This window comes from Pipistrellus kuhlii, unplaced genomic scaffold (genome assembly GCF_014108245.1).
Source record: "Pipistrellus kuhlii isolate mPipKuh1 unplaced genomic scaffold, mPipKuh1.p scaffold_m20_p_3, whole genome shotgun sequence".
Taxonomy (NCBI): Eukaryota; Metazoa; Chordata; class Mammalia; order Chiroptera; family Vespertilionidae; genus Pipistrellus; species Pipistrellus kuhlii.
The window spans coordinates 92,668,294-92,689,251 of NW_023425529.1; the positions used below are offsets into that span (position 1 = coordinate 92,668,294).

At 38.9% G+C, this 20,958-nt stretch overlaps 1 protein-coding gene across 9 annotated transcripts in view; it reads right to left on the reverse strand.

Annotated features, from left to right (window-relative positions):
- XPO4 (exportin 4) overlaps positions 1-20,958 on the reverse strand; it is a 132,620-nt gene that overhangs the window by 48,681 nt on the left and 62,981 nt on the right. For 5 of the 9 annotated variants that reach the window (XM_036454700.2, XM_036454693.1, XM_045588529.1 and 2 more), the window contains 3 exons: positions 17,089-17,201; positions 11,393-11,550; positions 10,975-11,173 (listed from right to left, as the gene is read on the reverse strand). In XM_036454700.2, coding sequence (XP_036310593.1) covers positions 10,975-11,173; positions 11,393-11,550; positions 17,089-17,201 — 470 coding nt within the window. The remainder of the gene's footprint in view (positions 1-10,974; positions 11,174-11,392; positions 11,551-17,088; positions 17,202-20,958) is intronic. The other 4 variants (XM_036454694.2, XM_045588527.1, XM_045588530.1 and 1 more) reach the window with 2 other exon arrangements.

A 20,958-nucleotide genomic window follows, 5' to 3' on the forward strand; every position in this document is an offset into this window, starting at 1 on the left:
GGAAAGCGAATGACCCTCATTACTGCAAATTTTATTTAAATTTTTTTAATTTTATTATTTTTTTAATTATTTTTTTTATTATTTGCGACGTTTACTCAAGAAACTATATTTTCTTTTTCCTAACTTGATTTTACCTTTTTAATGATTACATTGTATACATAATCAACATTGTTACTACTATTTTACCTTTTTTATCTTATTTTCTTTTGTTTATTCTTATTATTTTATTATTATTATTATTATTATTATTATTATTATTATTTCGGGATTAATGTTCTACAGTCTATATTCATCTTTCCTTCTCCAATGCTTTATTCTATCTCAACCCTATCTTTCTGCCATCACTTTCTTCCTAACCTTTTTCTTTGGTGCCCTGTTTATCTTAACCCTTTCCTGCTCTATATTTTCCCCATTCTTTCTGTTTACCCCTCCTAAAATTTCACCCTACTTGTGTATATCTAATTTCCACCCCCCTGCTCCAAGCCCATTCACACCTCCCCCGTAGCCATCCTTAAAAAAAAAAGAAAAAAAAAGAAAAAGAAAAACAGTCCTCTCTATCCCTTTGTAGCGGTATGTTGAATGTTAACTATATTGAAGTTTTATGCTCTTTTTTTTTGTAAGATTGATTTGCCTATTCTTTTTTTTTGATTGTATGTTTTTGTTAGCTGGGTTCTAGTCACTTTTATTGGAAGTTATTAATATCGCAAACACATTTCTATTCAGTGCCTTGTGTGTTGTATCTGGTTGTGTTGTATTTTGTGCCTTTAAATCACATGTGTCAAACACAAGGCCCGCGGGCCAAATCCGTCCCGCCAGGCCTTGCAATGTGGCCCGCACCGCGCTGTCATCACTTCACTCCGCTGCGTTTCCATCACAATGACAGTTTATGACTGTTCAGTAAACCATTCGGCCCGCGATTTAGGCTGGATTTTAGATTTTGGCCCCTTCTCTCATTGAGTTCGACACCCCTACTTTAAATCATGGAGGAGAGAGAGAACTACACAACCAGACATCCTAAAAAGAGAGATCATGAGGAGACAAAGAAACAGCCCCCATAAGAAATAGAAAGCGAAGAAGGAACACAGGGGTATAGAATAAAAATGGCGTCAAATAAGTACCTATCAATAATAACTTTAGATGTAAATGAATTAAATGCTCCAATCAAAAGACATAGGGTAACAGATTGGAAAAGAAAACAAGACCTATATATCTGTTGTCTACAAGAAACCCACTTCAGAAAAAAAGATGCACACAGACTGAGGGTGAAGGGATGGAAAAAGATTTCCCAGGAGAATGGAAATGAAAAAAAAAAAGCTGGGGTAGCAATACTTATATCTGACAAATTATATCTCAGAGTGAAGGACATAATAAGAGATAATGAAGGCCACTTCATAATACTAAAGGGAGCAATCCAACAAGAAGAAATAACCCTGGTAAATATATATGCACCCAATACGGGAGGACCCAAATACATTAAAAAAAAAACGGCTGGAGGACATTAAGAGAGAGATTAATAGCAATACAATCATAGTAGGAGATTTTAATACCCCACTGTCACCCTTCATCAAATCATCTAAACAAAAACTCAGCAAAGAAATATCAATGCTAAACGACTCACTAGACCAGATGGAATTAATCGACATCTTCAGAATATTCCACCCCAAAGCAACAGAATATACATTCTTCTCAAGTGCACGTGGGTCATTTTCAAAGATAAACCCCATGTTGGGACATAGGCAAAGTCTCTTCAAATTCAAGAAGATAGAAATCATATCCAGCATCTTCTCAGATCATAGTGGCATAAAACTGGAAATTAACTACAATAAAAATAATCCAAAGAAATCAAACACATGCAGACCAAACAGCATGCTATTAAACAAGGACTGGGTAACCAGAGAAATCAAGGAAGAAATTAAAAACATCCTAGAAACAAATGACAATGAAAACACAACAATCCAAAATCTATGGGACACAGCAAAAGCAGTTTTGAAAGGGAAGTTCATATCTCTACAAGCCTATTGCAAAAAAACAAGAAAAAATGTCAACAAATTATCTTACACTAGAACTCAAATAGTTAGAAAAAGAGCAACAAGAAAAGCCCAGTGTAAGCAGAAGGAAGGAAATAACAAAAATCAGAGCACAGATAAACGACATAGAGACCAAAAAAACAATACATAAGATCAACAAAACCAATAGCTGGTTCTTTGAAAGGATAAACAAGACTGATGAACCTCTAGCCAGGCTAACCAAGAAACAAAGAGGATCCAAATAAACAAAATCAGAAATGAAAGAGGTGAAATAACAACAGACCCCACCGAAATACAACGGATTGTTACAAAATACTATGAACAACTCTATTACAACAAACTGAACAACCTGGAGGAAATGGACATATTCCTAGAAAAATACAAACTTCCAAAACTCAATCAGGAAGAATCTAAAAATCTCAATAGACCAGTGACTTGGGAAGAAATTGAAACAGTCATCAAAAAGCTTCCAGCAAACAAAAGCCCAGGGCCAGATAGTTTCACAGGAGAGTTTTACCAAACATTCAAGGAAGAACTAAAACCTATCCTCCTCAGACTATTCCAAAAAATACAAGAGGAAGGAACACTTCCAAACTCCTTCTATGAAGCCAGCATCACCCTAATACCAAAACCAGAAAAAGACAACTCAATGAAAGAGAATTACAGGCCAATATCCCTCATGAACATAGATGCCAAAATCCTCAACAAAATTCTATCAAATCGACTCCAGAAGAACATCACAAAGATCATACACCATGACCAAGTAGGATTTATCCCAGGAATGCAAGGATGGTACAATATCCACAAATCAATAAATGTGATACATCACATAAAAAAAATGAAAGATAAAAATCATATAGTCATATCAATTGATGCAGAAAAAGCATTTGATAAAATCCAATACCCTTTCCTGATAAAAACTCTCAACAAGGTGCGAGTACAAGAATCATACCTCAACATAATAAAAGCTATATATGATAAACCCACAGCAAACATCATACTCAATGGGCAAAAACTAAAACCATTCCCTCTAAGAACAGGAACAAGACAGGGATGCCCACTCTGGCCACTCCTGTTTGACATAGTACTAGAAGTACTAGCCATTGCAATTAGACAATAAGAGGAAATAAAAGGCATCCTTTGCAGATGACATGATATTGTACATAAAAAAACCCAAAAGATTCCATTAAAAAACTAATTGACTTAATTGATGAATTGGCAATGTAGCAGAAAATAAAAATGCCAAAAATGCCAATAAATCTATGGCATTTCTGTACACCAACAGTGAACTTACAGAAAGAGAGACTAAAAAAGCAATCCCATTTACCATCGCACCAAAAAAATTAAGATACCTAGGAATAAACTTAACTAAAGAAGTAAAGGACCTATATGCGAAAAACTACAAGACACTGAAAAAAAGAGACAGAGGAAGATGTAAACAGATGGAAGAACATACCATGTTCATGGATTGGCAGAATCAACATCATCAAAATGTCCATACTTCCCAAAGCAAACTATAGGTTCAATGCAAGCCCCATTAAAATACCAATGGCATATTTCACTGACCTAGAAAGAACTCTCCAAAAGTTCATTTGGAACAATAAAAGACCCCGAATAGCCACAGCAATCCTGAGAAAGAAGAGTAAAGTAGGAGGGATCTCAATACCAGATTTCAAGCTGTATTACAAAGCCACTGTTCTCAAAACAACCTGGTACTGGCACAAGAACAGACATATAGATCAATGGAATAGAATCGAGAATCCAGATATCAACCCAAATCACTATGCTCAATTAATATTTGACAAAGGAGGCACGAATATACAATGGAGTCAAGAAAGTCTCTTCAATAAATTGTGTTGGGAAAATTGGACAGATACATGCAAAAGAATGAAACTAGAACAACAACTTACACCATACACAAAAATAAACTCAAAATGGATACAGGACTTAAACATAAGACGGGAAACCATAAAAATACTAGAGGCATCCACAGGCAGCAAAATCTCAGACATCTGCCAAAAGAACTTCTTCACTGATACTGCCCTTAGGGCAATGGAAGCCAAAGAGAAAATAAACAAATGGGACTACATCAAAATAAAAAGCTTTTGCACAGCAAAAGAAACAATCAACAAAACAACAAAAAGCTCACTGTGTGGGAGAACATATCTGCAAATGTTATCACTGATAAAGGTTTAATCTCCAACATCTACAGACAGCTTATACAACTAAAAAAAGGAAAACGAATGATCCAATTATAAAATGGGCAATGGACCTAAATAGAATATTTTCAAAAGAAGACAGAAGGAAGGCCAAAAGGCACATGAAAACATGCTCAAAGTCACTAATTATCTGAGAGATGCAAATCAAAACGACAATGCGGTACCATCTCACACCTGTCAGAATAGCCAACATCAACAAATCAACAAACGGCAAGTGTTGGCAAGGTTGTGGAGAAAAAGGAACCCTCGTGCACTGCTGGTGGGAATGCAGACTGGTGCAACCACTGTGGAGAACAGTGTGGAGTTTCCTCAAAAAACTGAAAATGGAACTCCCATTTGACCCAGTAATCCCACTGCTAGGATTATATCCCAAGAAACTAGAAACACCAATGAGAAAGGATATATTCACCCCTATATTCATAGCAGCACAATCTACAATAGCTAGGATTTGGAAACAGCCTAGGTTCCCGTCAGCAGATGATTGGATCAAAAAACCATGGTATATCTACACAATGGAATACTATGCTGTCATAAAAAAGAAGGAATTCTCATCATTTGCAACAACCGGGATGGAATTGGAGAACATCATGCTGAGTGAAATAAGCTAGTCAATGAAAGAAACACCACTTGACCTCACTCATTTATTGATAATAAAGAACATTATATACTGATGAACCAAAAGATAGATATAGAGACAGTAAAGCAACAAGTAGACTGTCAAATTACAGTAGGGAGGGGAGGGAGATCTGGTGGAGATAAGAGATCAACCGAAGGACTTGTATACATCCATATAAGTACAACCAATGGACACAAAACTCTGGGGAAGGTGGGTATGTATGGAGGGAGAGGGGGCAATGGTAAAATATGTACACAGATAATTTAATAAAATAATAAAATTTAAAAAAAAATGTGCTGAGAATAATAGAAGAGGTTAAATACTCCAGGTTTTACCAATAAACTATTTCTTTATCTGGATGGTTGGTACACAGTTGCTCATTGTATTATTCTTAGAATTTTTATATTAAGTTTTTTCCTTATATAAGTGAAACATTTTACAGCCAGTTGAGCACAGGCTTTGGTACAACACCCAAAGCTCAATGACAGGTCAAATTACACACGTAGGCACAGTGCAAAACATTCATGAGACAAGATAACGCAGGAATGGATCCTAGAAAAGCTGTTCTGGTGCATGCTGTTATTCATCGTGTAAGTATGGAGATTCTTTCCCTAGAGTAAGTAGTATTATCATTTAAGGCAAATATGGCAATTTGGAGAAATGTAGTAGTAATGACACAAGTAAAACTCTCTATTTTACAAAAGTAAGAATTTAGAAGTCTTTGAATGTCAAATATAATATAAAATTAATTCCTTCTCTCGTGATTCTTAGACTTCAAAGTACCTGTGCAGCTGACATTATTCCTGGTTTTTTAAATCCCCCAGGAGAAATTGATTTAGTGGACAAACAGTGCAGCTGTTCAATGAGTCCTATAGATAGATTACTTAAAAATAATCTACCCCACAAAAAAAACACACACACACACAAAAAAACCATGAGTTTGAGTTGTGATTGACAAAAGTTTTTTTAAATTATGCATTCGTAGATTAACATACTGTCTTCCTTTTGAAAATGCATAACAAATTCCCAAATTCTTAATACTAAAGAATACATATGAATTAACAGCATGCCAAGCACATGGTAGTTATTCGGACATATTTATGTAAGTGAATTAATCAGCAGCACTCCCAGTTGAGTAACATCGCAGGAATTCCCCTGGCTTACTTGGGTACAAAGATCCCCTTTCTCTACTTCATTGTAGTGTTCTTTTGAACCTTTAACTCATTCATCTGTTTATGTTTCTAATGCCGTATGGAACAAGTTATGTTAGTAAATTGGCTTCATTCTAAATCTACTATTCTCTTCATGTGCCACAAATCTATAAAAGTTAAACGATGGTTCTATGCTATGACTGGTGCAGTGGATTGAAAAAATAAGAAATGACAAGTCAGCATTGGTAAAATTATAAACCAATCATAATTTAAAGAAAACACTAAAATTATTTAGTAGAGAATCTATATCTAAGATGTAATAACAAAATTTCTTTCAAATATCCTAGTAGAGCTAAAGTTACTGTTCATATCGATATTAAAAAGGAAACTATCGTAAATGCAAGTCTTAAACAAATAATCTGATATCTCAGTCAATTCTTTGATCTTTCAAGCAGAGGGAGCGAATGCCTATTATGGGCTCGACAGTGTCTTGCTCTCATAGTATCATCAGAACTGCTGGGTGGGGGTACAGTGTGGCTTCCCAAACAGTCCCATCCTCTAATGAGCTAAGGTTTATTGCATTGACATCGCCATTCCAAAGTCAGCTACAGCTACTACTCTTATCAATATCACTCAGGTTTGCTTCCCACTCACAGTTTGTAATTTGTCCATCACTAACTACACATTTCCCCACTTTTCAAGTAAATTGAGGATACCGTCCCAATAGAATTTTTCTTGTTTTGAGGTAAACCATTCAGAGACCCAATTTTCCACTTCCTTGTATGTTTTGAAGTGCTGTTCAGAAAGTGTATGTGCCATGATCAGAACAAGTGGTAAACTGAACGAGCAAGGTCTGGTGAACACAGCGGGTGAATTAATACTTCCCTGGCAAGATCTTTTAACGTGACTTTAAATGGTTTTGAAGCGTGTGATGGAGCAAAATTCTTTGCCGTGTATTTGCAACATTCTGGTCGTTTCATGATCAAAGCATGGTTCAGATTATTTATTGTCGGTAGTGATCAGTACTAACGTTTTAGAAGTTCATAATACACCACACCTTCCTGATTCTATCAAATGCAGAGCTTTGTCTTCTTTCCGAAGCAATTCAAAGTTCATACTCTCTGTTCCACGCTGACTCCCAAAACAGTTTTTTTTTTAATATCCCTCAATTTTTCTATTTTATTATTATTTTTTTAATCCTCATTCGAGGATATTTGTTCCATTGATTTTTAGAGAGAGTGGAAGAGAGAAGGAGAGACAGAGAAATATTGATGTGAAAGAAACCATCGATTGGTTGCCTCCTGCACGAGCCCTGACCAGGGCCTGGGCCGGAGAGAAACCTGCAACTGCAGTACATGCCCTCAACTGGAATCGAATCGGGACCCTTCAGTCCCCAGTCTGACACTCTATCCACTGAGTCAATCGAGTAGGGCAAATTTTCTATTTTAAGTTAAAAGATCATTCCTTTACACATCTTCCAACCTGGCTCAACTCTATACTATATGCTGGCACCACAATCGCTCAAGGAAACTTTATCTCAGAAGCTCCACTTTGATGTCAGCGGCACCTATCCAGCCCTTGGACCAGCATACAGGAGACACAATGCAAACAGTGGAAGGATGAGATGACACTAATGAGAATATCTTCAGTCTACTGACAGTTCACCTTTTTGGGGTGGCTCCCAACCCCAGCCAAACTTCACCAACCTTGCCAAAATGGTTAGTATAAATCAAGCAAGCTTTAAATATATCTCTTCCTTCTGCCTTTTTTAAAAGGAAACAAATTATTGTTTAAAACAATGTTAAGTGTCATAAACAGATCAGTTAAGAGAAATGATTAATGAAAAGAAATAACACTTAGCTTCAATGAAACCTATCAGGTATGTCATAACTAGAGCACACCTTCTTGTAAAGTAAGCACACTTCTCAGAACATGTGTCTAGGGTTTCTGTACTTCTAATATTTCTGAGTGAAACCTTGAGAGAAAAACTGTTGCCAAGTTGTCTGTCTTCTAGTCAATAAAATGAACTCTAAACTTAGAATTCTGTAAACCAAGAATGTTTTGTATCTTCTGGCAATCTATCTACACTAATAAAAGAGAAACATGGAATTACCGTCACTCCACTACGCTACCAGCCAATCAGAGTATGCATGGCGGCAGCCCCGCCCCCCACTGCTCTAGGCCTGTGGGGGTGGGAAGTCAGGTACCAGCGCCTGAGGCTGGCTGCAACCTGGGAGAGGAAGAAGCCACCTGCCCCATGATCCCAGGCTGCAGCCAACAGCAGAAGCCTCACATCTGCCTTCCCCACGTCCTGGGGGAAACAGAGAAACTAGGCCCCAGTGCCTGAGGAGCCTGGGAGACAAAAAAGCCGCCTGCCTCATGATCATAGGCCGCAGCCAGCTAGAGAATTCGCCCACACTGCATCCAGGGAAGACAGAGAAGCCACCCATCTGTGGTCCAGGTGGCAGTTCCTACAGCTGGATACAGCATGGTAGAGGAGAAGCCACCCACCTCACAGTCCTGGGCACTAGTACCTGCGACTGGCTGTGGCCTGGGAGACAAAGAAGTTTTCCACCAAGCAGTCCCGGGCACCAGCACTTGTGGCTGCAGCCCAGGCAAAGCCACCTTCAAACCATCCCCTGCAGCTGCAGCCAGCCTGGCACCTATGGCTGACCAGAGGGAGGGAAGGAAGCCTGGATCCCGGGTGCCTGTGGTTGGCTGGAGGAGGGAATCCTGGGCCCTGGGTGCAGGGCTGAGGCAGAGGTGGTTAGGGACATTCAAGCCAGCAGGAGAGCAGTTAGAGACAATCAGGCTGGCAGGCAGAAGTTAGAGGCAATCAGGCAGGCAGGTGAGCGGTTAGGAGCCAGCAGTTCTAGATTGTGAGAGGGATGTCCGACTGGCGGTTATCCCCTGAGGGGTCCCAGATTGAAGAGGGTGCAGGCCAGGCTGAGGGACACCCTTCCCCTCCCCGACCCTGTGCACGAATTTCATGCACCGGGCCACTAGTCCTATATAACGAGAGGAATATACTGCCGAGACCGGTTTAGCTTAGTGGATAGAGCATCGGCCTGCGGAATGAAAGGTCCCAGTTTCGATTCCGGTCAAGGGCATGTACCTTGGTTGTGGGCACATCCCCAGTAGGGGGTGTGCAAGAGGCAGCTGATCAATGATTCTCTCTCATCAATGTTTCTAGCTCTTGTCCCACTCTATTCCTCTCTATAAAAAAATCAATAAAATATATTTAAAAAAAGAGGAATATGCTAATTAGCCAGGACGCCCTCATGGGTAACATTCCGCCGGAGCAGTGGGAGGCTGCGTCAAATAAAAAATAATCCATTCACACGCCCAGAGACAACAGGGCTCAAGGTGAAGGGTTCCAGTTTCATTTCTCACACCCATTACTAAAAGAGTAATATGCCAATTAGACTGGGAAGCCTTCCAGGAGACCTTCCATACATTCTTCTGGACAAAACCATGGTGGCGGGTCGAGGTAGAGGTGGTTAGGGGGCAAAAGGGAAAGGCAGTTGTGGGTGATCAGGCCAGGATGGGATGGCAGTTGTGAGTGATCAGATCGGTGGGGAGGGGGGGCAGCTGGGGGTGAGCAGGAAAGCAGGAGGGGCCAGTTGGGAGCAAGCAAGCTGTCAGTGGGGGGTCAGTTGGGGGTGATCAGGCCAGTGGGGGGGAGGGCAGGTGGGGGGCGAGCAGACCAGTGGGGGGGGGGCAGTTTGGGGCAAGCTGGGTGATGGTGGGGCAGTTGGGGGTGATCAGGCTGGTGGGGGGGGGGCAATTGGAGGTGAGCAGGCTGGTGGGAGGGCAGGTGGGGGTGAGCAGACCAGTAAGGGGGGCAGTTGGGGACGAGCAGGCCAGCAGGCAGAGTGCTTGGGGACAATCAGGCAGCGGTTAGAAGCCAGCAGTCCTATATTGTGAGAGGGATCTCAGATTGGAAAGGGTGCAGGCCGGACTGAGGGACAACCCCAACCAGCCTCCCCACCCCCCGTGCATGAATTTCGTGCACCAGGCCACTAGTAAATATATAAAGTTACATATAATCACAATACCACAAAGTTAACATCACTATTTAAACGTAAAAGTTCTTATTGTAAAATGGAACTTCAACATAATCTTATATAATAAAGAGCTAATATGCAAACTGTCATCACGCTCTTATGTCTTAAAGGCTCAGACACACTAACACTGGGGAGAGAAAAATAGGGACCAGCCAGGCACAAATGAGCTCACAAGAGAGGAATGGGGACCAGCCAGGCTGTGTGGCCCAGGAGAGGGAAAAGCTGCCCACCCGGTGGTCACAGGCATCAGAGACTGCGCCTGCAGCCCAGGAAAGAGATGAGCCGCCTGCCTTGTAAACCCAGGCACCTATGGCTGTGGCCCAGGCGAAGCCGCCCACCATAGTCCCCTGTGGTTGCAGCTGACCCGGGGGAAGCTAGCCCGGATCCTGGGTGCCTACTACTGGCCAGAGGAGGGAATCCTGGGTCCTGGGTGCAGGGTGAGGCAGAGGTGGTTAGGGGAGATCAGGCCAGCAGGGGAGCAGTTAGGATCCAGTGGTCCCGAATCACAAGAGGCAGTCAGACATGCCCTGAGGGATCCCAGATTGGACAGGCTGCAGGCCGAGCTGAGGGGAATCGTTGCTCCCCTTTCCTCCCCACAAGCCTCTAGCTTTTAATATATTGTAATTGCTTCATTCCATTTCCTACATTCAGGTACTAAATTATAAAGTTAAATTTTGAAACCAATACATTTTATCTACTAAATTGATTTCAATCCACAACATTTAAAACAAATCATGTTTCTAAACACAGATTACCAAGTAATTTGCACATAAAAGCAAAAATTTTAACAACTAGCACTCATTTAAAATTACTACTTGTCATGAGAAATATCTCAAAGGCACAGTAAATTTCCTTGTGAACAAGAGACACCATTAATTCAGAATGGCCACTTACCACTTCTTCCAAAGCAGCACTACGCCCAAAAGAACAAGTGAGGTGTGTGAGGCAGTTCACAAAGGACGAGAAAAGCTCACTTGGAATGGCAGTTAAAACGTTTCGAGGGAACACAGTTATCAGGTTGCTGATAATGCTGGAGATCCCCACAGCTTCAGAATCTTCTATTTCAATTCTACAAACCAGGTAACAAATGTTACTAGTGATGGAAGACAAGTTACAATAACTCATTTCCAAACATGCAAAAATTTTCACCTATTCATTTTTAAAAGGCATGTCTCTGTATTAATTTCAAATTACCATATAATTCAAAACATACAAAGTGGGGAAAAATCACTAGTTTTTGTTCTATCACTGTTAAACATATAAACAAACCATTAAAGTTCTTTTTTTGGTGACAAAGGGCAAGTATACCTACCCATTGATAGTACTCAGTAAACCCTCAATGAAGTGTGCTAGGTAGTCAACCTGTGCTCCTTCATCGGGGAAGACAGGTCCATGCAAAGAAGCTAACTGGGCGAGACACTGCAGAGAATCTTGTGCCATATCCGAATCTTCTCTGATTTTTCGATGTACCTGTTAGAAAGAATTACTAATTAATAAAAATAAATTCTTCTGTTGTAAGGGTCACATTACTACCATGCTGAATGAGGTAAGTGAAAACATCATAATAGCTGGTTATTTCTAGAAAATTAATTCCTGAATTAAGCTAAATTTGAGAATTTCCCTCGGTCCACTTTACATTGTTGTCCATGATTTTAAACAAATCAATTACATTTTTAACATTGAATTGTCTCCAGCATGCTATGACAAAGAGAGAAACAGATGCCAGCTAGTCAGACACAAAGCTTCTTCTAAAAACAGCAACGACAGTCATCTGTATTATGCTAGCTATGCCTCGCTACAGCTCCTTGCTAAAGTTAGCAGACAAGTTCAATCAAGAGTATACAGATGCTGCTTTAGTGGAAGTAAACAGTTGCATATGGAGAAAACCAACATACCACTCAATTCCTAGACACTCATTCATTCAACAAATATAAAGCACTCTCTTAATCACTCTGAGATTGCTTAAAATTTATTTCAATCTCATTTTACCCTACATCATTAATAAATGCTAAAATATTTAAAAATTGTATTTCAATTATATTTAAATCTATCTTAAACCTCATCTAGATTTTATTTCAATGATACAATGCAGACTTGAAACAACCAGTATATAATGTTCCTATATTGCTCCCTACTTTTACATTGTTACTAATATTCTCAGATTTTAAAGATGCTTCATTTTGCCTAGCCAGTTTAGCCCAGTGGATAGATTGTCAGCCTGTGGACTGAAGGGTCCCTGGTTCCATCCCAGTCAAGGACACATGCCTGGGGTATATCCCCATTGGTGGGCATGCAGGAGGCAGCCGATCAATTATTCTCTCTCATCACTGATTTTCCTACCTCTCTCCCCCTCTGCTTCCTCTCTGAAATAAATGATATATATAAATTTTAAAAATGAAATAAAATAAAGATGCTTCATTTCTGTGAGCCACCTAATTAAAATAGCCAAGGAAAACAGTAAAGGATTTGTGACCATTTTCTACTTTCCATAAATATATAACTTCTTTAGCCTTTCTTTTTCTACATAAATCTCTGCTTTCTGAATATAGCATAATTTTAAACATCTATTCTCTCTTTGGTTTAGGTTATGTTCACTTTGACTCTGCAAACCATAATAATTATTTGAAGTCAGAACGTTTCTCTTAAGTATTCACTGGTATAGTGCTGGGACACAGTGAACAAATACTAAAAAAATTTTTATTCACCACTGACTTCATTAAGAATTAATCCCGAACTTAAGGTTTTAAGAAATTTAAAATAATAAAAAGTCACAAAGTTAAATGATCTGCTGGCATATTTTAAAATGTTTTCCCCTTTGGTCTAAAGGAGTGGGTGGCAAACCATGGCCTGCAAGCCTAGTCTAGCTTCCCACCCATTTTGTATGGCTGTGGTTTTAACATTTTATATGGGGGACAAAGGGGGGATAATCAAAGAATATTCAAGAAATGTAAAAATTATAAAAATCCACATTTTTACAGAAGTTCATAACAGTTTTAATTGAACAGCCACACTTGTCTGTCTGGGTGTTGTCTACAGCTGCTTCTATACAACCCCAATGGCAGAGCTGAATAGCTACGTCAGAGAATACACAACTGCACAGTCTAAAGGGCCTTTACACAAAAAGTTTGCCAATACCTGGTCTAGAACAATGCAAATGTTTTTCAAAATATATTCTATATTTTAAGTGTTATATAGTAAATTTAAAGTAAACTATACAAATTCCTATGCCCATATTGTCTAATTCATGTAGTTTTGAATACAACTCATTTGGAAGTTCCTTGTCTGAAAACTAACTGAATTTCTGTCATCATGCCCTTGCATCTAACGTTAAACATGATTATCTGAGTGTGCCTATCAATGGATACAATGCAATGTGGGACAACAGTGCGTTTCTTCTCTGCCCAGAGAGCTAAATGGTTGCTTGTTCCCGGTCTAGTAGTGACAAATCAAAAGAAAGAATACCTTTAATGAAATAACTAATATTGATTATGTAGTAAAATAAAAATAAGAAACTGCCCTCAGACCCCACCAGTCCTGTTCTCTGAACTATGAGCCACATATAATCAGTGATAAGCCAATATCTATACTAACAATAGGGCAATATGCTAATTAGAGGGGGAGACCTTCCGGGAGACCTTCTGGAAAAGCCATGGTGGCGGGGCCACGGCAGAGGTGGTTAGGAGCGATCAGGCCAGGAAGGGAGGGCAGTTGGGGGTGATCAGGCTGGCAGGGAGGGTCAGTTGGGGGTGAGTAGGGCCGGCGGGGGATGGGAGAAATTGAAAGTTCGTGCAAGCAGGCCGGCAGTGGGGGGCAATTAGAGGATGATCAGGCTGGCAATTGGGGGTAAGCAGACCAGTGGAGGGAGCAGTTGAGATGAGCAGGCCAGTGGGGGGAGCAGTTGAGGTGAGCAGGCCAGTGGCGGGGAAGAAGGGGCAGTTGGGGGTGATCAGGCCCACAGAGATCGGGCCTAAACCAGCAGTCAGACATCTCCAAAGGGTCCTAGATTGGAGATGGTGCAGGCCAGACTGAGGGACACCCCTCACCATGCACAAATTTCGTGATCCGGGTCACTAGTTTCTACATAAAATAGTAGGTTCATGCCTTCTTCTATTTTCAGCATTATAAGGGACTTCTACTATATCTGAATTACACTCTACACATTTAAAACTGAATTCCTCACCCAAATAAAAAAGAAGCAGAGGTATAAAGAAAAGCCAATTCTAGCAGAAAATCCTGAGAAGAATATCTAGCAGAATATCCTAACTATGAATCAGGATAAGGATGAAGACAAGGAACATAAAAAACCAGTGAGTGAGGTGGTGATTCCTATGGAACATGCTGACCCTGAGATGTCTGTGGGCCTTCCAAACACAAGCCTCCAGTAAGCACTAGGATTATAAGGCCTTGGACTCTGGAGTAGCCTGTGCTGAATATAGATCTAAGAGTCAGCAGTGCAGAAGTGCTGCCTGAGGTCCTATGTGGGGAAGAGGCAGCCTGCAGAAAATGTATTCAGTCAGCAGAGTTGAGAACTGTCATAGGAATACAATTATACAAAGAACCGAGAAAGAAGAGACCCTAAATGAAAAAAAAAATGACAAAAAGATAGGAGGAAGAATTAAGGAGACTGTTTTTTCCAGCACCCTATGGAAGAGAGAGAAACTGAAGACTATAAACTTTGGAGAGGCAAATAAATACTTTAGGTTTAAAGTATTCCTAAATTCAGGTAATCAACATACTTCAAGTCTTGATTCCATAGTATATTTGTTTATCCACTCAATAAATAGTGATATCTGATGGAAAACTGCTTTCAATTAGGTAATGAATCCTATAATTGTAAACTTAACAAAAACTGAATGAAATTTTACGATTTCAACTGTCATTTTGCTAACAAATAAAATGTAAATGGCTTATAAACTACTTAAATGAAAGTGAGAGGCCACAAACACAAAGATGTTAAAATAAAAAAGTGAGCTGTATCCTGTTTTCTCAGTGGTTAGAGTATCGGCCCGCAGACTGAAGGGTTTCAGGTTCACTCTGGTCTAGGTAAGATACTTTGGTTGCAGGCTCGATCCCCAGCCCTGGTTGGGGAGTGTACGGAAGGCAACCAATTGATGTGTCTCTCTCACATCAATATTTCCCTCTCTGTCTGTCCCCCTCCCTTCCACTCTCTCTAAAAATCAATTAAAAAAAAAAATCCTTGAGTCAGGATAAACAACAACAAAAAAACCATCACCACCACCACAACAAAAATAACGAAATGAAAAAGGGTTAACTTTCAAATTCAAAAGTTATCTGCATGTGGTCTTTCACAGCTGACAGGAGCAGCTGTCTGGTTTGTGGAGACAGCTGTTCAGATTGAGAGTCACCATTTCCAGGCTACCAGCAAGTTTTCTACCTTTTCATTAACTGCTGGAGTGGGGGTCTACTCTCAGCCAAATGAGCAACATAAGATCTGAGCTTGGATCCATATCAAAACAATTTCTATCAGATGAGGAAGACAACAGAATTTTCAATTTAGTTACAATAATTTCTGATACTGACAGTTCTTTGAATTATTTATGCTTTAAAGAAAAAAGTAAAGCTAATGCTCAGTCTGAATCTTTCACAAAAACGCCTTAATTTATACACCCATGGATGAGTAACCTCGTTTCTAGAGGTTCTTAAATATATACAATATTTTAAATAGTTCAACCAAAAAAGGGGACATAGTTGTAACACTAGTACATAATATTTTTAAAACATGAAAAGGCAAGAAATTATAATTAATGGTTGGAACTAAGCAAAAATCTTTTTTTTTCTTTTTAATTGGTCTTTATTTGGGTCTTTGCCCTAGTCCTTAGCTCTGCCTAAATAATATGCTCATGCTATTTAAGCACACAGCCTCCAAAACACACACACACACTTTCCCCCCAGCTTCTGACTGTTATATTGTGGTTGTGGACAAACATGGGACATGTTGCTTACTTCTTTATATTTAGCACAAAAAAAAAAAAAAAAGCACCATTTAAAGATATAAATTCTACACAACAACACTAACTTCACTCACAACTGATAACTCATATATAAAAAATCCACAACTCTAGAGGAGTTCTCAAAATGTACTCCAGGGATACCTAAAGGTTCTTAAGACCTTGCCAGGTTATCTCGAAGGACAAAACTGTTTACCTACAGTACTCAGATAATAATTATCTTTTCCATCCTTACTGTCACACATGTACACAGTGGAGCTACCCCAAGGCTATATGTGGTAATACTGCAACCAACTGAACAGAAGCAAATAAGAGATTAGCTGTCTTGTATTAAATCTAACATTAGATACATTTGCAAAAAATGTATAATGCTACTCTTCTCATTTCTAATTAACTTTTTTATTTGTTCATTAAAATATTATGTCATGGTTCGTTGCTATTTTTAAATGAATTAATAAATTATGTTTTAAATTTTAGCTTGAATTTTTAATATGGTAAGTATTAACACATTGCAAACAGATCATGAGAATTCTCACTTCATATTACACAGTGTTTTACAAATTGTCATACTTTAAAAAGATATTAGCTTGTAAGAACATGTAATAACTTCAAAATGCAATGGACATTTCATTTTAAAGCATGCCTTTTCCATTTATGTAAAATGTTTTTGTACACGTTCAATAGAAACTCATTTGGCCACTGGGTAAAGCTAGCAATAAAACTACTGGTCCGCAATGTGTTAATATTACATCCCACATAAACAAAAGCTCTTTGAATCCTTAAAAAATTTTTAAGAGTGTAAAGGAGTCCTGAAACCAAAAATATTGAAAACTTCAGTTCTAGGATATAAGCCCTTCATAATTCTATATACTTTTATAAAATATCAAGAACATTTCTATTTCAGCAGAAAGATTGATTAGAAGAGAAGACTTTAGAGGACAAAAGCGATTTTTACCTAAAAAAAACTACAGACTCATACACTCGTTTAGTGGCCCTTCTGTGACCTTTGCCACTGGAGAGGAAAACCTTTCCAACTTACTGTAAAGAAAAGCTCCATGACTCTGCTGTCCAGAAGGGTCTCCCGCCAGGACTCCGTTGGCTTTAACAGCACATTTTGTGAGGATTCAAACATGGCTATATAATGTCTGCCCAGTTATCTGGTGTCAAGGTCAACAACAATAACATTCTTACTTTGTCTAAAGTATAAATATACCCGAAATATAACAGGAGCCATCCAGAAAGAATGTAATGGAAACAGTTTAAGCCTCTTCACATATGCTACATAATTCATGCATGAAGCTTAGGAATAAAAGGCATTAAGTGCTGGAAAAAAAAAGAATGCTATAGGAATGTAAGATAACAGTGTCAGGAATACAGAAATTTTGATGACCACAGATCTTAACGGTGGTAACACTAATGCAAAACAGATGCCAAAATATATACAAAAAGAGAGAAATCAATATATAGAATATGAATCTCACATAGTCTACTTGGAAAAATACTATTTCCCCCAAAGGCAATATATTTAAGAACAAACATACATTGCGTTGAAGAAGAAAAACTCCCACACCAGAGTATCAATTTCACACAAAGAAATAATTGGATCACATAAAACTCTATCAATGCTCATTTTAAAATCCCATGGACTAAAAATCAGTCTTAGGTGTTCAGGTGCTCCATATCAAACATACTTCTAAAAGAATACTTTTTTTGCCATACATAAGTCACCATAACATATTTACAAGAGTTTGTGAACATAACTCACTAAATGACACTGACATGATAACTGAAGTCTTTCAGAACTAGGGAAGACAGTAATTGCCTATCCTATAGCTCATCAAATGTCCAAATGAAATACACCCAGTGGGCTACGTTCTCATCATAGCATTATATATTGCAACAACAATTATCCAAAACTACAGCTTGTAAAATTTAGATGTAAGTTCAAAACTGCTATAGTTTTATTAAACCCCAAATCATTTACAGAGAACATTAAAAGCTGTGTCAATGTTTTGGAAACCATTTTTTTTAAAGATTACTGTTTAACCCTTTTTAAATCTCTAGTGTTATTTTATATCTAAAGAGAAGGGGAATAGTTGGTAGTAATTTCAGAAGAGAGTCAGATTGCTGGGTTTTGAAAAATCACTCCACTCAATGGATGAATAAAACTAAGACTCAAACCAGGTCCATCTCAGTTCCTCACCTGCCCCCTTGTGGAGATGTAGGGAGAATCCAAAGCCAAAAAAAGGTAACTGATGGAACTCAATAAAGCCAGCCTGAATTTAAGAGAACAGAAATAGCCAACAAATACTGTTTTTGGCCTTAGTTGGTTTGTCTCAGTAGATAGAACATCAGCCTTTGGAACGAAGGGTCCTGGGTTCGATTCCAATCAAGGGCACATGCCTGGGGTTGTGGACTCAATCCTCAGTAGGGGGCTTGCAGGAGGCAGCCAATCAATGATTCTCATCATTAATGTTTTTCTCTCTCTCTACCTCTCCCTTCCTCTCTGAAATCATAAAAGTATCTATTTTTAAAAAATTCTGTTTTTATTTTCAGTGTGCTAATCTTTTCTAAAATGATCTCATGTCTTCACTAGACATCTAAGGCTGTTAACAATATGATCTTCACTCATAATGTAACACCCTGATTGAATACAAGATCTTTCTACATGTGGCTTTGTTTTCCAGCTCAGAACCTGGAAGGAGTTTTCTCTGACACAAAGTCTACCTTCCATCAAGAAAGCTCATCTGTAGGGCACCTCACTCACAAAGAGTCATGCTGATTTTCTTTGAAGAACCACCACCCAACCTTATTATGAGCACTTCCATTAAAAATACCATGTTCTCATCATAAAAATGCAGAGCCCTAGCTAATGTGGCTCAATGGATAGAGCATCAGCCTGCAAAGGGTCCCGGTTTGATTCTGGTCAAGGGCATATCCCCAGTAGGGGGTATGAAGGAGGCAGCCAGTCAATTACCCTCTCTCATCCTTGGTGCTTTTATCTATCTCTCCCTCCCACATCCTCCCGGAAATGAATAAAAAATATTTTTATAAATAAATAAAAATGCACAGATTCTAATTTGTATAAGATACACCCAACATAACTTAACTACAAATATTATCTCTGTACTAAAAACCAAATAATTCTACCCAAAACATTTTAATAAAAACTTAAACATGAAAACACAAGAAAGAACAGTATTATAATGAATGGAACAAAAATTTTAAGAATACAATTCCAACAAGAAATGTGTTTTAGTTAGCAGATTGTGCAGGGAAACTGTTGAAGTTGCCTCTGAAGAGGAGACTAAGAGGTCTCTTCCGTGTTACCTGAAAGGTTACTATGAATATTGAGGTATTACTTTTCAACTTTAAAACTATTTCAAAGCATATTACAATGTGAACAGAATACTTAAAGACAGCCAAAGAATTAGCATAATACCACTCCTCCCACAGGTGATTCTTAATGTAGAATATTATTAAAATAAAACAAAAAGACTACCACTAAAACGCAGAAATCTAGGACTTCTTTTTTTGGGGGGTGTGGGGGGTGGTTGTCAAATGATCCTTAATAGAAATAATTTCCTTTGTAGTTCATAACTAGCTGGGCATTCCAATGCAGTCCCCAGAATCTCTCTAGCTAGCCATAAAAAAGAAGGAATTCTTATTTGCAGCAACCTGGATGGAATTGGAGAACATCATGCTGAGTGAAATAAGCCAGTCAATGAAAGAGAAACACCACATAACCTCACCCATTTATGGATAATAAAGAACATTATAAACTGATGAACCAAAAGATAGATATAGAGACAGTAAAGCAACAAGCAGACTGTCAAATTACAGCTGGGAGGTTGGGGAGATCTGGGGAAGATAAGAGATCAACCGAAGGACTTGTATACATGCATATAAGCACAACCAATGGACACAAAACTCTGGGGAGGAAGGGTATATATGGGGGGGGGGGGGGGAGGAGAGAGACAATGGTTAAGATATGTACACAGATAATAATTTAATAAAAAAAAATAAGGAAAAAAAAAAGAATTTCTCTAGCTAAAGATCAGTGCTGCATTGGTTGGGCAATGTTGACAATATCATCAGAAGTGATATTTTCACTGTGTTTAATGTTTTTTCACTTCTTTCTATCTCTTTGTGGTCCTTTGAGAGCTCTGATGATTAGGCGGAGGCAGAAGTACCACCTCAATCTGAGCCTATCTGTTCTGAATAGCCAGTTTCACTGTAATCCCCAGACCCTTCCAATCACTGGTTGCTTTGGCAATGTCATCACCAACCTTTCTTGGAGATGGATCCAGGGGCTGCTGTTGGGTGTGAGGGCAGACGTGGCACTGACTTCCCCACCAGTGTACCTCAAATATGTATTGGTCTCCTTAGAGTTGAACTTCAGCAGCATGGTGAAGGCAGCTGGTGTCGGATGAACCCAGATATGGGAGGACTGAAGAAAGTTGCGCCCAAGCCTCATCTGAGCTGAAAACCAAAAGCTAGTGCTTCCATCTTAAGAAAATACATTTTCTGCCGAAACCAGTTTGGCTCAGTGGATAGAGCGTTGGCTTGGGGACTGAAAGGTCCCAGGTTCGATTCCAGTCAAGGGTATGTACCTTGGTTGCAGGCACATCCCCAGTATGTGGTGTGCAAGAGGCAGCTGATCGATGATTCGCTCCCATCGATGTTTCTAACTCTATCTCTGTTCCTCTCTGTATAAAATCAACAAAATATATTTAAAAAAAAGAAAAAAAATACATTTTCAATGATTTAAAGTGTGAATAAAGCAATAGTTTATTTTAAGAATAGCTTTAAATAAAATAGTTTCCTTTTCAAATCTTTCACAAGTTTTAGTTTTATAGTACTACTTTGACATGTCATAATATCTGGACATTATATGGCTTTATCTTTT